Below are 16335 nucleotides of genomic sequence, written 5' to 3'. Positions count from 1 at the left end.
GTCTAAGAGCTTACTGCCTGTGTTTTCTTCTAGGAGATTTATGGTTTCTGGTCTTATATTTAAATCTTTAGTCAATTTTGAGTTTATTTTTGTTCATGATGTAAGAAAATGGTCCAGTTTCATCGTTTTGAATGTAGCTGTCTAGTTTTCCCAACAGTGTTTATGGAGGAGACTGTCTTTTTCCCCATTGTATATTCCTGCCCCCTTTGTCAAAGACTAATTAACCTTAAAAGTGTGGGGTTTAGGGGCGCCTGGGTGGCTCAGTGGGTTAAAGCCTCTGCCTTCAGCTCAGGTCATGATCCCGGCGTCCTGGGATGGAGCCCCGCATTGGCTCTCTGCTCAGCAGGGAGCCTGCTTCCTGCTCTCTCTCTGCCTGCTTCTCTGTGATCTCTGCCTGTCAAATAAATAAATAAAATCTTAAAAAAAGAAAAGTGTGGGTTTATTTCTGGACTCTATTCTTACTGATCTCTGTCTGTTCTTGTGCTAGTACCATACTGTGTTTATTACTATAGCTTTGAACTTCAGGGACCATGATACCTCCAGGTTTATTCTTCTTATCGTTGCTTTGGCTATTTGGCATATTTTGCGGTTCATACAAATTTTAGGATTATTTATTCTAGTCTCTGTGAAGAATGCTACTGTTATTTTGATACATATTGCATTAAATCTATAGATTTCTTTGGGTAGTGTTGACATTTTAATGACATTCTCCCAGTCTGTGAGCATGGTATAGGCACACCTCAGAGATACTATAGGTTTGGTTCCAGACTACCACAATAAAGCCAGTCAAATGAATTTTTTGTTTTCCCAGTGCATATAAAAGTTCTGTTTACACTATATCAGTGTATTAAATAGTATTAGCATTATGTCTTAAAAAATGTACATACCTTTTTTAAAGAATTTTATTTATTTGACAGCAGGGAGAAGAGGGAAAAGGAGAAACAGGCTCCTCACTGAGCAGGGAGCCCAATGTGATACTTAGTCCGAGGACCCTGGGATCATGACCTGAGCTGAAGGCAGATGCTTAACTGACTGAACCACCCAGATGCCCAGAAAATACCTTTCATTTAAAAATACTTTATTGCTGAGGCACCTGGCTGGCTCAGTCAGTAGAGACTTTTTTTCATGTCTTTATTTACATTCTAGTTAGAGCATATGACTCTTTTTATTAAAGATTTTATTTATTTATTTGACAGAGATCACAAGTAGGCAGAGAGGCAGGCAGAGAGAGAGAGAGAGTGGGGAAGCAGGCTCCCTGCTGAGCAGAGAGCCTGATGTGGGAATCGATCCCAGGACCCTGAGATCATGAGCTGAGCCAAAGGCAGAGGCTTAATCCACTGAGCCACCCAGGAGCCCCAAGAATGTGACTCTTGATCTTGCAGTTTTAAGTTTGAGCTTGTAGAGATTACTTAAAAATAAAAAATCTTAAAAAAAACAACAACCACCCACATTATATTGCTAAAAAATGCTGTCACCTTGAGCTTGCAGTAAGGTTTAGCCATTTTGCTGGTGAGGGTGCTGCCTGGATATTGCTGCAGCTTCTACGTGAAGACTTGCTGCTTCACCTTGTACTTTTATGTCATGGAGACGACGTCTCTCCTTGAACCTCGTGAACCACGTCTGCCAGCTTCAGACTTTTCTCCTGCAGCTTCGTCACCTTGCCCAGCCTTCATATATTGAAGAGACTAAGGGCTTTACTCTGGAGTAGGCCTTGGTCTTATGGGAATGTAGCTGGTTTGATCTCTCCAGACCACTATAACCTTCCCCACATCAGCTGTAGGGCTGTTTCACTTCTTATCTTTTGTGTTCACTTGAGTAGCACTTTTAATTTCCTTCAAAAGCTTTTCCTTTGCCTTCACAACTTGACTAACTGTTCGACACCAGAGGCCTAGCTCTTGGTCTTGACATGCCTTCCTCACTAAGCTGAATCATTTCTAGCTTTTGAATGAAAGAGAGAGACTATATACAACTCTTTTCACTTGAATACTTAGAGGCCATTGTGGGGTTACTAATGGGCCTATTTTCAACATTGTGTCTCAGGGAAGAAAGAGGCCAGAGGAGAGGGAGAGAGACTGGGAAAGTGAAGCAGTCCGAACATGTACATTAATCAGTTAAGCTCACTGTTTTATATAGGTGGAGTTCATGGCTCCCCAAAACAATTACAGTAGGTAACATTAAAGATCACTGACCACAGATCATCATAACAAAATAATGAAAAAGCTTGAAATATTGTGAGAATTACCAAAAATGGGACAGAGAGACATGAAGTGAGCAGATCCTGCTGGAAAAATGGCACAGTAGACTTGCTTGTCATAGGGTTGCCATAAACCTTCAAGTTGTAAAAAATGCAGTATCTGTGAAGTGCCACTAAAATGAGGTATGCTTTTATGTTTTTCCATTTTTGTTAGTTTTAGTTTCTTTTCTTACTGCTTTGACAGTTTCCAGAATATAGGTCTTTTACCTCCTTAGTGAAATTTGTTTCACAGGTATTTTATTTTATTCTTTTTGACGTAGTTATAAATGAGATTTTCTTAACTTCTCTCTCTTTCTTCTTTTTTTTTAATAATTTATTCAGTTGACAGGGAGGGAGAGACAGAGCACAAGCAGGGGGAGCGGCAGGGAGAGGGAGAAGCAGGTTCTCCACTGAGCAGGGAATCTAATGTGGGGCTTGATCCCAGGACCCTGGGATCATGACCTGAGCCTAAGGCAGACGCCTAACTGAGCCACCCAAGCACCCCTTAATTTCTCTTTCTGATAGTTCATTATTAGTGTATAGAAATGCAACATTTTCATGTAGATTTTCTATCCTTCACCTTTACTGAATTCATGTTTTGTAGTAGTTTATTTTCCTTGTCTGATTGCTATCGCTAGGACTTCTAGTACTATGTTGAATGAAACTGACAAGTGTGGGTATCCTTGTGTCAAGCCTGATCCTAGAGGAAAAGCTCTCAGCTTTTCACAGTTGAGTGTGATGTTAGCTGTGGGTTTGTCATACGTGGCCTTTATTATGTTGAGTTAAATTCCATCTATACCTTCTTTGTTGAGAGTTTGTTTTATCAGAAATGAATGTTGAATTTTATTAAGTGCTTTTTATGGCATCTGTTGAGTTGACCATGATTTTTAACCTTCTTTTTGTTAATGTGATGTGTCACATTGATTTGCAGATGCTGAACCATTCTTACATGCCCAGATGAATCCCATTTGATCATGGTGAATGATCCAGCTAATGTAGTACTGAATTCAGTCTGTTAGTATTTTGTTAAGGGTTTTTGGATCAGTGTTCCCTCAGGAACATCTGATTTTGGTGATGTCTTAGGTTTTGGTCAAGGCTTGCTTTTTAAGTGTTGTTAGGTGGGAGCAGAGCATCCTGTAGAGCAGTGTTTCTCAACCTGTTTTTATTATTACCCCCCCCCCCCCAAATTCTTTTCAGACACTTTTCCCCTATTTACACCCCACTCATGAAATTTTAATTCCACAGTTATACCATTTATCTGTTTGTGTGTTATTTGTATTTCTGTTCTTTATCCATTAAAAAAAACTTTTCTGCCCCACTCCAGAACCAGTTTTTATTACCTTTGGGGGTGCTGTTGCCCTTTTTGAGAATTTGTGGTCTAGGGCTAATTCTTCTCTACTAGTAACACGTTCCTCATTGCTCTTCTGCATGCCCTGTGGGTTTAGTATGTTGAAGCAAGGAAAAAATTCCAGTCCCTATTACTCCATCTTGGTTGGAAGCAGGGGTCTCCCCAAATCCTGACAGTTTCATAGTATACATACAGCCCAACCATTCCACCCCAAAGTAGTGACCCAAGAGAAGTGAAAACAGAGCTATGTAAAAACTTAAATATGAATGCTCATAGAAGCTTTATTTCTAGGGGCACCTGGGTGGCCCATCAGTTAAGTATCTGCCTTCATCTCAGGTCATGAACTCAGGGTTCTGGGATCGAGCGCCGCATCAGGCTCCCTGCTCAGCAGGGTCTGTCCCTCCCCCCACACTTGGTACATTCTCTCTTACACATAAATAAATAAAAATCTTAAAAAAAAAAAAAAAAATGGGCACCTGGGTGGCTCAGTGGGTTAAGCCTCTGCCTTCAGCTAGGTCATGATCTCGGGGTCCTAGGATCAAACCCTGCACTGGGGTCTCTGCTTGGCAGGGAGCCTGCTTCCCCGTCTCTCTCTGCCTGCTTGTGATCTCTCTGTCAAATAAATAAAATCTTTAAAAAAAAAAAAAAGGAAAGGAAAAGAAGCTTTATTTCTAAGAACCAAAACCTGAGAACCATCCAAATGTCCATTGAAAGGCAAATGGATAAACTTCTATACAGTAGAATATTGAACAGTTAAAAAGTATTATGATAAAGTTTTGATACATGCAGTGATATGGATGAATCTCCAAATCCTCCTGGATCAAAGAAGCCAGATCAAAGACTACCTGCCATGTGATTTAAAACCCCAAATGAGGGGCGCCTGGGTGGTTCAGTTGATGGAGCAGTTGCCTGCGGCTTGGGTCATGATCCTGGAGTCCCAGGATCAAGCCCCACATTGGGCTCCTTGCTCAGCGGGGAGTCTGCTTCTCCCTCTGACCTCTCTCTCTTCTCATGCTCTGTCTCTCAAATAAGTAAATAAAATCTTTAAAAATAAATAAATAAATAAAACTCAAAAATGCAAACTGATCTATAGACAAAAAGATGATTCATGGTTGCCTGGGAATGGAAATGGGCTGATCACAAAGGAAATTTTTTGTGGAAAAGGAAGTTTTTATTACTTACTTGGTGGGAGTAATTTCATGGACAAACATGTCAGGACCCAAAAAATTATATATTATAAATACGTGGTTTATTATATGCCGCTTGTATATGTCAATAAAGTAAAACAAAACAAAAACAATGAGAGGTTTGGACTCCTGGGAAATCCATATTTCTCACTGGTGGCCCATGTCCATAAAAACGCCCAAGTGCACGTTATGGTGGTTTTTTAAAATTTATAATAGTGTAGTTTAATATGCTGGCAATTTGAAGAAGATTTTAATTAACTTGATTCAGGCAAAAATGTGTACATACAGGTATGTAATTATAGACCTCATGCTAGTGATTGTTCCATTCTGCTCTCATGGACGTGAGTAGGTGTTAAACAGAGTAAACTGTCCTCAGAATCTGTGGGCTGTGGTGAAAGAGTCATGGTGTCTGAAAACCAGGTAGATGTGGGTACAGATAATGCCCAGAGTTTGGCTATCTAGCCTGACATTTTAGGACATTTCTGGAAGTGGTGTACTTATTTTCTAATTTTCTAGGAGGTAATGGTAATAAAAAAAAATTGAGGTACAGTATGCTTTCAGAAAAGTTAATCTGCTGCAGTTTCACATCGCAAATACACCTGTGTGAATAGCACCCAGATCAAGAAACAGAATACTGCCTGGTACAGGCCATTTTTTGAAATACAGTGTTGGCTGGGCTCATTAGATGAAGTTGAACAGATGCCGAATAACTGACCAGACTTGTCGATTTTGGAGTTTCTGACCCTGGGAGTATGTGCTATACGAAAATTGTTCTATCTTTGTAGACATAGCTTATATTTTGCTTAATTAAAATATGTCTTCTTGGTAGTGGACTCTGAAAGAATTGACCGGGAGGGCAGAATTCCAGATGAAACGTTCGAGAAACTGAAGAGCTTGGGGCTTTTTGGGATGCAAGTCCCAGAAGAATATGGTAAGTAAAGGAAAACACCCCCCTGCTGGTTTGGCTCTTAAGTAAGCACTCCATGTTCCTCCAGGAAAGGGTTCTGTTTGGGAAAGGTGGCCTTTAAATGCAGTATGTCCAGGATCAAACTATAAAACCACTGGAATTAATAAAAACACCCACCACAGACCAAAGCTGGGGTAGCTGACAGGTGAGTGTGTGGACTAAGAGATCTAGGAACAGGAAGAAATGTTGAGGCCTGTACTTGGTTCATTTGGTGTGGATCAGGGCCACTGCAGGATGTCCGTGCTCTCCCGGTCTTTGTGGGCCGCGGAGAAGGGGGTGTGTATAACCTTAAAGCCACATTGGCCAATTTCAGTGTCATCCGCACTGTGAGGCCCTTTGGTCTCTCCACAAAGGAATTGCCCCTGACCTACAAGCCTTTTTGTTGGAGGGATGACTCCAGCTGAGAGCTCAGGTGTCAGGGTCTGCCACTCTGCTTCCTGTCCTGGTACAGAGGAAGAAGGCGCATGGTTGTAGAACACAGGGGCATTGAGGTGGGAGATTAGATCACTGAGAACATTCAAACCAGGTGGGTTGTGTTCTGGACTGTCCCTGTAATTCCTGGATCATTGTAGTGATGTTTTCAACCCCCAGATGAAAGACCCGGCCTTTCTCCCCAGGATCCCAGCGTGATTCTGCCTTCTTAGATTTGGCCAATCACTACAGATCTCTCTCTTCTGCCTAATCTAAAATTGGTTATCTAAATTCTGTAGGGATTAAGGGGACAACCGGAAGTGGGGCAGGGGGTTAGGGAGACGAGGAACAGAGCCTGTGGCACAGGGGCAGAATACAGTCACATACATGCACACACCATTTAATTTTACCTCTTGGTCCCCTTTGACATAAAAGCATGGCTCTGGGCTCCACAGCCCGTATGCTGCAGCCATTGCTCTGGGAGCCCTCTGCCTGAGCCTTCTCTGAAGCCGCTTTCCCCTTGGGTCAGCTAGGAGTCCGGTTTAGGGGAAGGAGCTATTGATGCTGCTTTAAAGGTTTGGGCCTACTTCTTGTCTTTGAGGTGTTTATTAGGACATTGATATTTGGGGCATTTTTCCAGCCAGGTTGTGAGTTAGGTTTTACAGAGCAAGACACAGAAGACAGTTTTTCTTGACGTTCTGTCTCTGCCTGACTTGTCTCCAGAGACTAAAGTTAGGCCTGTGTTGTTCCTCTCCCCCCTCAGCAGCCAGGGCTGGGGGGCCCTCGACATCTGTAGAGTAAGTTCCCATTGGTATCCAACCTGGAGCCGGTCCTGGCTGAGATCAAGTGTGAACATTTAGGACCCACTAGTGCAGGCCTGATCTGATTCGGAGGCATAACAACACTGCTCTCTCTGCAAGAGGACACGAAAGCGTCAGTGCTGCCGCCTCCCTTCCTGGCAGAGCACAGCAGCTTGCGCCTCCGTGGAAGCAGCTCCGTGTGCTGCATTTCCTTTCCCCAATCTGCAACCTCCGTGTGCGGCAGGGAGAGACTGAGCTCTGTCCAGACAGCTGAGGCTTGTCAGCATCCTAGCTCACAAGGCACAGGGCAGTCGACTGCCCTAGTGTGTAGTCCAAGGTGAATATGGGAACAGAGTGAAGGTGGAGGCGGAGCCAGAGAACCGTGGCGGGTCTGTCAGCTAAAAAATATAAATGACTAAGTGCTTGGAGAAAATGGAAGTGGCAGAAGAGAACCTCTAGACATAGCCAGGTTAGTGATAATACATATTTCCCCTTCAAAATCATTTTTAAATTGCCTCTTGATTGGTGAAAAGTACTTAATTTGATGTGGGAACACTTTGTGTCTGTTTGGGATGTATGTTTCTCCATCTGTGTGTGTTTTGTGCCAGCACGTGTGGGTGGTGTGTATGTGTGCGTGTGTTGGCATGCGATGGTGTGACTCTGCACCCTTTATTCTTGTGTTCTGTCCTACTCACTGATATGAAAATGTTCTTTATTTCCTGAGATGAGTTTGGGGCTTTTCGCTTTCTTTTTTCTCTCTCTTTTTTTTTTAATCTTTTTTCTTGGGAAATTAAGACAACAGCAACTTCATGTTTGTGCCCCAAAATTTTCGGGGAAATGTTTCCAGTCTGGAGCATTCTAAAGACTGGCTGGAAACGACCATCTTGGAAAATGGAGGCCCTTTTGGCAGCCCAGCTTGGGTTTTTCTCCCCGAGTTCCCTGTGCGCTGCCCAGTGTGTGATTCCTTCCTGCCACCTCAGCTTTTCCCTAGCCAGCAGTCTCCACCTACTTGTTGTCTGTCCCCATGTGATTGCTGTTCCTCCATGATTTCAGTGATACCTGTGTTAGTGGAAAAGCACCAGAAGGGGCGCCTGGGTGGCTCAGTGGGTTAGGCCTCTGCCTTTGGCTCGGGTCATGGTCTCAGGGTCCTGGGATCGAGCCCCGTGTCAGGCTCTGCTCAGTGGAGAATCTGCTTCCCCCTCTCTCTCTGCCTGCCTCTCTGCCTATTTGTGAGCTCTCTCTGTCAAATAAAATCTTTAAAAATAAAAAAGGCACCAGAAGGTTTTGGTGTTTTTTTTAAACAGTACTGTGTCCCTCAGGATATGAAATGAGTAAGACCAAAAGTGTTTTGTGTCACACTTCTGTGTAACGGCATGGGTGGGGATGGAATACTGCGGAGTGTGGAGCCTGGGGGACTACACGTCAGGCAGGGCCACCCTTCCCTTTATGTGTGAGTGGCACCCTCTGTAGGCGGGCTGTGCAGTGGCTCCAGGGCTAGCACCCCCACCCAAATTCAGAGCCCAGCTCTGCTCCTGTTGGCCACGTGACCCTGGGCCCCCATCTGTCATTTTTAAGATGGCAGAGGCCACCCAGCTGCCTCTAGAAGTTGAAGATGAAAAGCAAGATACATCAGCTCAGTGGAGTGTTTGTTTTTTTTTAATCTTTGTCTTCTTCATAGAAGAGTGATTTCTATCCAGGTTGATTTACCTCCCCAGGGAATGTTTGGCAACGTCTAGAGACGTTCTCGGCCGTCAAACCCTGGGAAAAAGGGAACTACTGGCACCTTGCAAGCAGAGGCCGACCGTGCTGCCAAAAGTCCTGTAGTGCGGTGGACAGTTCCCCACAGCATGGCGCAATCCATCCCAGAGTGTCAGAGTGCGGAGGCAGAGAAAACCTGTCCTAGAGCCCACCGGATACAGGGAAAGGGCTGCAGGACAGCTGCCAGGTTTATAAAGATCTGTATCTGGGACAGAAGACACAACATTTTAAATGATTTAATGCGCGTGAAGGTACGCTCTTTGTGTTGAATGTTACATTTTTATGCTGAAAACATACATATCTACATATGTTTATATGCCTAGAAAAAATCTAAAAGGATGTACTCAGAAATGCTCTGATAAGTTTATGGGTAATTTTTATTTTCTTTGGACCTTTCTGTACTGTGATTTCTTAAAATGGTGACATGGTCTTTATAAGCAAAAAGAGCAGTCAAGCCCTTTGCCTTTAATGGGAGGAATTTGGGTCTGGGCCACAAATAAAGCTAGTCTGTTTCTTCTCCAGGTGGCCTGGGCCTCTCCAACACTATGTACGCACGTCTAGGAGAAATCGTCGGCCTGGATGCATCAATTGCTGTGACCCTGGCGGCACACCAGGCTATTGGCCTCAAGGTTAAGTGTCTAGGGTTTCCTTCTGATGCTTTGTGAAGGTCAGGAGTCACATTGCGTGTATGGAGGCAGGAGGCTTGCTCACTTTGACCAGGAAGTGACTTGGGCTTGCTGTCTCAGGGTCTTGGGGGGGCGCCCTGCAGCACTCCCTGTGATCTTCCTCTCTGCTGCCACACTGGATGGCGCTGGGTCCCCACACAAGATCAAAGTTGCTTTGATCACACTGTCCCTTCCCTTGGAATCCTCCTCCCTTCTCCATCACCCATCCTTTGAGGCCCGCACTAGATGCCACTATGTCCGAGGAGCCTGTCTTCACCTCACCGCTGGATGCAAATCTCTCCTGCTGAGCTTGGAACTCATGAGGGGCCAGAGCGTGTCCTCCCTGCTGTTCGTGCATGTGTCTTCCTTATCCTGGGCTTGGAGCATTTTAGGGCAGGGCCATGGTCACACAGCTTTCCCTGACCATCCCACTACTCAGGCTGTCTCTGCTCCCTGTAGAAAATGAAAGGGGCCAAGTGAACGGTGTGCCTGCCCCCTCCCCCAACCCTGACAGCACTTGTGCTCCGAGCAATCATCCAGTGGGAAGAGCACACTTCTCCCCATGCTACTGACTGAGAAGGGGTGGGACGGTTCTGACACTGCCCGCACACCTTCTTTCTGCCAGGCATGGCCTTGGCATGCCTGTGTCTTCACACGTTATCATCTAAACACCCCTCCAGTGGGTAGCATTACCCCCAGTGTGGAGTTGAGAGGATGGAGGCTGAGAGGAGGGACATCTCTGGCCCGAGGCCACCCAGCCTGAACTGCAGTGATGCAGGTCCCGGAGTCCGGCCCAAAGCCATGCTGGTTCTCCAGACCCAGGCCCCGCCAGAGGGTACACTTCTGGGTGGCTCCTTGGCAGCCTACCACTGCCTGCTCGTCAGCAGCCTCCCCTTCCCCATCTTGGGGCTGCTAGCTCTGGGCTCAGGATATTTCCTTTTGCAGGAGTTGTTTTCTCTAGAAAGGGCCGTGTTCTGCAAGCATGTGGTACATGTCCTTCCTTCCCCACAGCTGATAGCAGCCTTGTGTGTGTTTGGTTTAGGGGATCATCTTGGCCGGCAACAAGGAGCAGAAGGCCAAGTACCTGCCCAGACTGGCATCGGGGGAGCACATCGCTGCCTTCTGTCTGACGGAGCCAAGCAGGTGTGCCCCCGGCGAGAGGTGCCACATGGCAGCCTCCTGGTGCATCTTCTGGGTGCCCTGGGATGAGGGCTGTGGGTTTTGGTGAATCGGTGGTGGCTTTTCTCTCTTCTATCCCTGAATCTTCCAGATCATCGACTCAGCAACTTTTCTTGCAGTTCTCTTATGTTTACCTTACTTGTCTGTCCCAGCGAGACTTACAAATGAGATAGCATACCCGACAGCACCTGTCGGGCTATTCGTGGGCTGCAGCGCACCTCACGCAGGATAGGGCTTTCAGCCTTCTAAGCGGCTTTCCAAGTGTGTCGGGCAAGCAGTACTATCCCCACTGAACAGGTTAGGAACCGAGGGTTCAGTGAGGTGGTGTCATCAACCCAGGGTCACACAGGCCACGGAGGACTCAGGACGTCCACTGCCGAGTCCGTTACTTGGACCGTACTCCATCCCGCTTCCCCTCACTTGGGAACCGGGGGTGCCCTGCCCTCCTTCTCATGGGAGCGCAGATGAGCCCGTTCTGTGCACACATGCCCACATTCCAGCCGAAGGCCAGGTCATTTGCGCTGCTGCTCTTTCGTGTGAAGAAGCAGGGTGACCAAGTCCATCCTGCCACCTGTCTCTGTAAGTGAGGTTTTGCTGGAGCGCATCCTCCCATCGCAGTGGTAGAGACGTGCTGGTGGAACGGACACCCTGTAGCCTGCAGAGCTGGAAACGTTTATCATCCATCCCTTTATTAAGAGTTCCCCAGTGCCCGTGTTAAAGTAACCAGACCCTCCATTTGTCAGCCCCCAGAACCACTCCTTGCGCCCAGCATCGTGTGCCTCACCGGTGTGTTTCTGTTCCCACAGTGGGAGCGACGCGGCCTCCATCAAGTCCAGGGCCACGCTGAGTGAGGACAAGAAGCACTACATCCTCAACGGCTCCAAGGTAGCGCTCGCCACCTGCTTGGGGTCTTGCCCGGCTGTCACCACATGCTGACGGCGTGCACACCGTGGCTGTGAAGCACGTGCACACCGTGTCTTGACTGGCCGCTATTGGTTGCGTGTGACTCTCTCTTTCTGGAGGAAGAAACTGTGGTGCAGGGAGGTGAAGTGACCATATTTCAGACCCACGCAGGAGTTTAGTATAACGAGCTTCCTGTCAGCTGGCCCTGGCATCAGCAGCTCCTAACCCCGAGCCCGCCTGTTCCTCCGTCAGCCCGGCCGCACCTGCATCGCATCCCTGAGACTTTGAGTACAGGTCTCCACAAGATGAAACTGTTTAAACCCCAAAGTCAAAACCCCCATTCTCACATTGAGACTGAGGTGAACCCCTTTGTCCACACAGGCTTGACTTCCCAGAGCCGGGAGCTTTATGTTTCTGGCCTGAAGTTTGACAAAGGGTATCTGTGGCAAAGGGTAGAGCTGAGAGGTGGTGCATAACTGTTTGCTTTTTCTCCAAAGCCCTTTTCCTTTCTTCCCTCAGGTCTGGATCACCAATGGAGGACTTGCCAATATTTTTACTGTGTTTGCAAAGACAGAGGTTGTTGACTCTGACAGCTCAGTAAAAGACAAAATCACAGCCTTCATAGTAGAGAGAGACTTTGGTGGAGTCACTCACGGGAAACCTGAGGATAAGTTAGGCATACGTGGCTCCAACAGTAAGTAGCGTGCGTTTGTGCGGTGTGGCCCCATCCAAATTCAAGATAAAATGAGATATAAATAGTTCTGGTTCCACATAAGCATATCAGCCAAATCCCTTTAGGAATGCCACAGTGACTCCATGGTAGTGCCAAGGAGCTCCCTGAAGCTAATTGATTCTTTTAATACATGTTGCGTGTGCCCCTCTCTGTGTGGGGGTTCTGGTGATCTCCCCGGGAGTACTTTATCCTGTGAGGGAGGCTGTAATGGAAACCAAGGAGGCAGAGGGGTATCCTAGGTAAACATTCTACTGTAGGACACCCCATCTTTCCTGCCTGGAAGCTCCTCCCTGTCGCCCTCCCGTGCACCCCCCTGGGCAGCACTTGGTTGCCATGAGGCTAGTGTCCTGTACGTGGGTCCCAACCCAACCAGCACTGCCAGGAAGTCCTCATGAGACTGCCTCCTGGGGCTCCTAGTTCGGATCATGGGATATCTGTGCCGCAGAGGACTGCAGGCGGCGCCTCCAGACCCGCTTCTGTCTGCCACCTCTTTTTTGGGGATCCTGGCTTCTGGGTAGTAGTATTTGCCCTGTACCTGGCTCGGCGGGGTCCAAGGGCCCTGAGCTCTGGCCTGGCTCTGCTACCTAGAGATTCCGTGACCTCATACCAGCTCATTTGCTTTCCTGTGCTTCCGTTTCCTGCCCTAACAGAAAGGGGTGATAACAGAGAACGCATGTGGTGAGGTGACTGGGAAGGGAGTGTTAGGACATCTGTATAATGCTTCGTGTACATGGAGGCAGGTGTTACCTACCACCACACTTGTGCTGCCTATTGAGACTTACCCAGAACCTTCCAGCAGAGGAAGGAGCGTGCTCAGAGGCCCAAGATACAGAGCTTGTGAGGTGCCAGTGGGGAAAAGGTGGTCAGAGTTGATCCAGGCGAGGGAGAGAGCAAGGTGGCAGCCTGCACCACTGCTGGGCCGGCGTCCACACTGAAGTCGGGGTGGCTGGTGCCCCGGAATCATGCAGTGGCACCACAGGAGTGGATCGGGTGGCCCAGGGTGAGGTCAGAGCGGGGAGGCAGCATCCTTCCCACCCTCAGCAGCCTGCGAAGGAGTTAGAGCTGCTGGGACAAGGGCCTGGCCCCATAGCCTGTATGTTATTAATAGGACTAGCAGCCAGAGATGATTTCACTGTATTTCACAACCAAGCCACTGGAATAGTAGAATAAAGTAAGCAGACCTGGTTGCTTGCTGTTTGGCTCCTCTTGAGCCGTGACTTTCTTTGTCCCGAGTCTCCCTTTCTTTCTGGTGTTAAGTTGCTGGGTGCTGCAGTGTGCGTGTGACAGTGCGAAAACTGGTGCAGAAGCCCCTGTTCCTCCCACATCTGTACTCACCACTGCCACGCTTTCCCCTCTCTGCCTGCCTCCACACCAGGCGCTTCCTCACTTTGGGTTCTGTCCCCATCCCCCTGTCTGAGAAGCCACCCCAGCGCTCAGCTGCCAGTGAACCTTTGTCTCTCATAGCCCACCGGTTCTGGGCAGCCTACCCCGGGCTGTGGGAGGGGTCCCGATCTGCCTTGTGGGTACCGTGCTGGGCCTTGTTCTCATAGTGGATCACAGGAGCCCCTGGTGGGCCAGGCTGGACCATGCCTGCACAGGGAAGGCCAGGGCTCTAGCTGTGTGGGCTCCTTGTTCTGGCAACAGCTGGCAGGGCAAGACAGGGAAAGGCTGTCTGCTTCCACAAGCCACAGTGCAGGCTGCAAGTGCATTGGAGTTAAGTGGGACCTGTGTTCCTATTGCTCCCATCGAGTCCAGGCACCTTTGAAGGGGCTGCGCCATCCACTTTTATGTTCCGCCTCTGGTTCGTGCTCCTCCTCCAAACTTCTGCTGAGTGTCACCTTAGAAAAGCATGATGACGGGCGCCTGGGTGGCTCAGTGGGTTAAGCCTCTGCCTTCGGCTCAGGTCATGGTCTCAGGGTCCTGGGATCGAACTCCACATCGGGCTCTCTGCTCAGCGAGGTGCCTGCTTCCCTTCCTCTCTCTCTGCCTGCCTCTCTGCCTACTTGTGATCTCTGTCTGTCAAATAACTAAATAAAATCTTAAAAAAAAAAAAAAAAGAAAAGCATGATGAAGGCCCTTAACAAAAATGTTGTCATTTACTCCCTCTCCAACTTCTGATTCTGTCTCAGCTCTCTATTTATTTCACCTATAGTACTTAAAGCATCGTCATCGTGTCCCTAGCGAAGTAGGGGCTCCATGTGGACAGGAACCTTGTCTTTCTCTACTGTTCTTTCAGTAGCTGGAGAATGAATGAGTGAAGGAATTAATAAATTACATTTCATGCCTATGGGTCTAGTGCGAGTGCTCTGCATTCATCAGTTAAGGCCTTCAATTTCTTCTTTTTCAGCTTGCGAGGTGCATTTTGAAAACACCAGGGTGCCCATCGAAAATGTCCTTGGAGAAGTCGGAGGCGGGTTTAAGGTGCGTCATGAGAACAGCCCCCCGTGAGGGTTCATGGTGTGGCTTGAAGCAGGCCAGTGGGCACTGACGAAGCTCAGGCTTTCTGAGTGCACAACCATGCGGCCCTGAAGTCCTGAGGCCCTGCCCGAATTTTTTCCTTGGAGTCAGATTTATTATTTTTTAATTAACTTAAAACTCACATCATATAAACTTAATTTTTAAATGTACACGTGGGTTTATTTAATAATTTTGTTGTACAACCATCACCATGGTCTAATTCTGGAACATTTTCATCACCCCAGAAAGAAATGCCCTATCTTTTCATTTCCCCTTTCACAGTCTTTGGCAGTCGCTGTTTTACTTTCAGTTTCTGTGGATTTACCTATTTTTAACATTTCGTGTAAATGGAATCCACATGCGACCTTTTGTGTCTGGCTTCCTTCACTTAGTGTAATGTTTGTGAGGTTTTCCCATGTTGTAGCTCTTGTCATTGCTTTCTGTAGCTGAGTAACATTCCATTGCAGGGACACACCATGTTTGTCCGTTCATAAGCTCATGGGCGTTTGGACCCTTTCCACATTGGACTATTATCAATAATGCTGCCATGAATATTCATACACAAGTCTTCCCGTGAACAGTTGTTCTCAGTTCTTTTGGGTGATACATACCTAGAAGGAGCGCTGCTGGGTCATATGGTGGCTGTATGTTTTTTTGAGGACTGCCAGACTGTTTTCTGTAGCGGCTACACCATGTTACACGGCCAGTAGGAGCATAGGAGGGTCCAGTTTCTCCACACCCTCACCAGTGTTTGTTACTGGACATTTTTATTTTATTTTTATTATTTTTTTTCTTAAGGTTTTATTTATTTATTAGAGAGAGATCACAAGTAGGCAGAGAGGCAGGTGGGAGGGGGACAAGCAGGCTCCCTGCTGAGCAGAGAGCCCGATGCAGGCTCAATCCCAGGACTCTGGGATCATGACCTGAGCTGAAGGCAGAGGCTTAACCCACTGAGCCACCCAAGCGCCCCTGGACATTTTTAAAATGACAGCCGTCCCAGAGGGTGTCAGTGGTATCTCATTGGGGTTTGACTTAGTTTTTCCTAATGAGTGATCAGATTGAGCATCTTTTCAGGTGCTTATAGGCTATTTATACATCTTCTTTAGAGAAATGTATTTTCAAATACTTTGCTTATTTTTTTTGAAGCTTATTTATTATTACTATTATTTTTTAGTAAACTCTACTCCAATGTGGGGTTGAACTCATGACCCCAAAATCAAGAGTCACACACTCCCACTGACTGAGCCACCCAGGTGCCCCCTCCTTTGCCCATTTGTAAGCTGGCTGTTTGTCTTTACTGGTGCCCAGCCCTAATTTCCAGGTGACTTGGGCAAGTATCTGCACTCTGGGGAGCCCCACCCACCTTGCCTGTGAAGCGGGGATTACAGCAGTACCTTTCTCCCTCCCTGGGTATTACAAGAATCTGATAAATGCGTTCAGCCAGAGCTCCTGGCTGGAGGCTGCTTGATGAATATGGACCAAAGGACTTGAGAGGTGAAAGGACAAAAGGACAAAAAGGGAGCAGTGCATGCACAGTGGCATGTTTATTATTTGTGTAATCTGGATGTTATATACAGATGAGAGAATTTAGATGGGAAAAATGAAATTACTTGAAGCGTGGTCCCACGAGAGTTGCTATTCGTTGTTTAATTTTAGTGCTTATCTTTCTAGACCTTTTAATTAATTAATTAATT

At 47.1% G+C, this 16335-nt stretch overlaps 1 protein-coding gene across 1 annotated transcript in view; it reads left to right on the top strand.

Annotated features, from left to right (window-relative positions):
• ACAD9 (acyl-CoA dehydrogenase family member 9) overlaps positions 1-16335 on the top strand; it is a 42751-nt gene that overhangs the window by 14396 nt on the left and 12020 nt on the right. Inside the window, exons 3-8 of the mRNA XM_047743491.1 lie at positions 5598-5699; positions 9227-9333; positions 10412-10512; positions 11355-11433; positions 11971-12145; positions 14532-14605. Of these exons, the coding sequence (XP_047599447.1) occupies positions 5598-5699; positions 9227-9333; positions 10412-10512; positions 11355-11433; positions 11971-12145; positions 14532-14605 (638 nt within the window). The remainder of the gene's footprint in view (positions 1-5597; positions 5700-9226; positions 9334-10411; positions 10513-11354; positions 11434-11970; positions 12146-14531; positions 14606-16335) is intronic.

This window comes from Lutra lutra, chromosome 1 (assembly GCF_902655055.1).
Source record: "Lutra lutra chromosome 1, mLutLut1.2, whole genome shotgun sequence".
NCBI lineage: Eukaryota > Metazoa > Chordata > Mammalia > Carnivora > Mustelidae > Lutra > Lutra lutra.
Note: the sequence above shows the minus strand (reverse complement) of the source record. Positions and strands in the feature narration are given on the sequence as shown.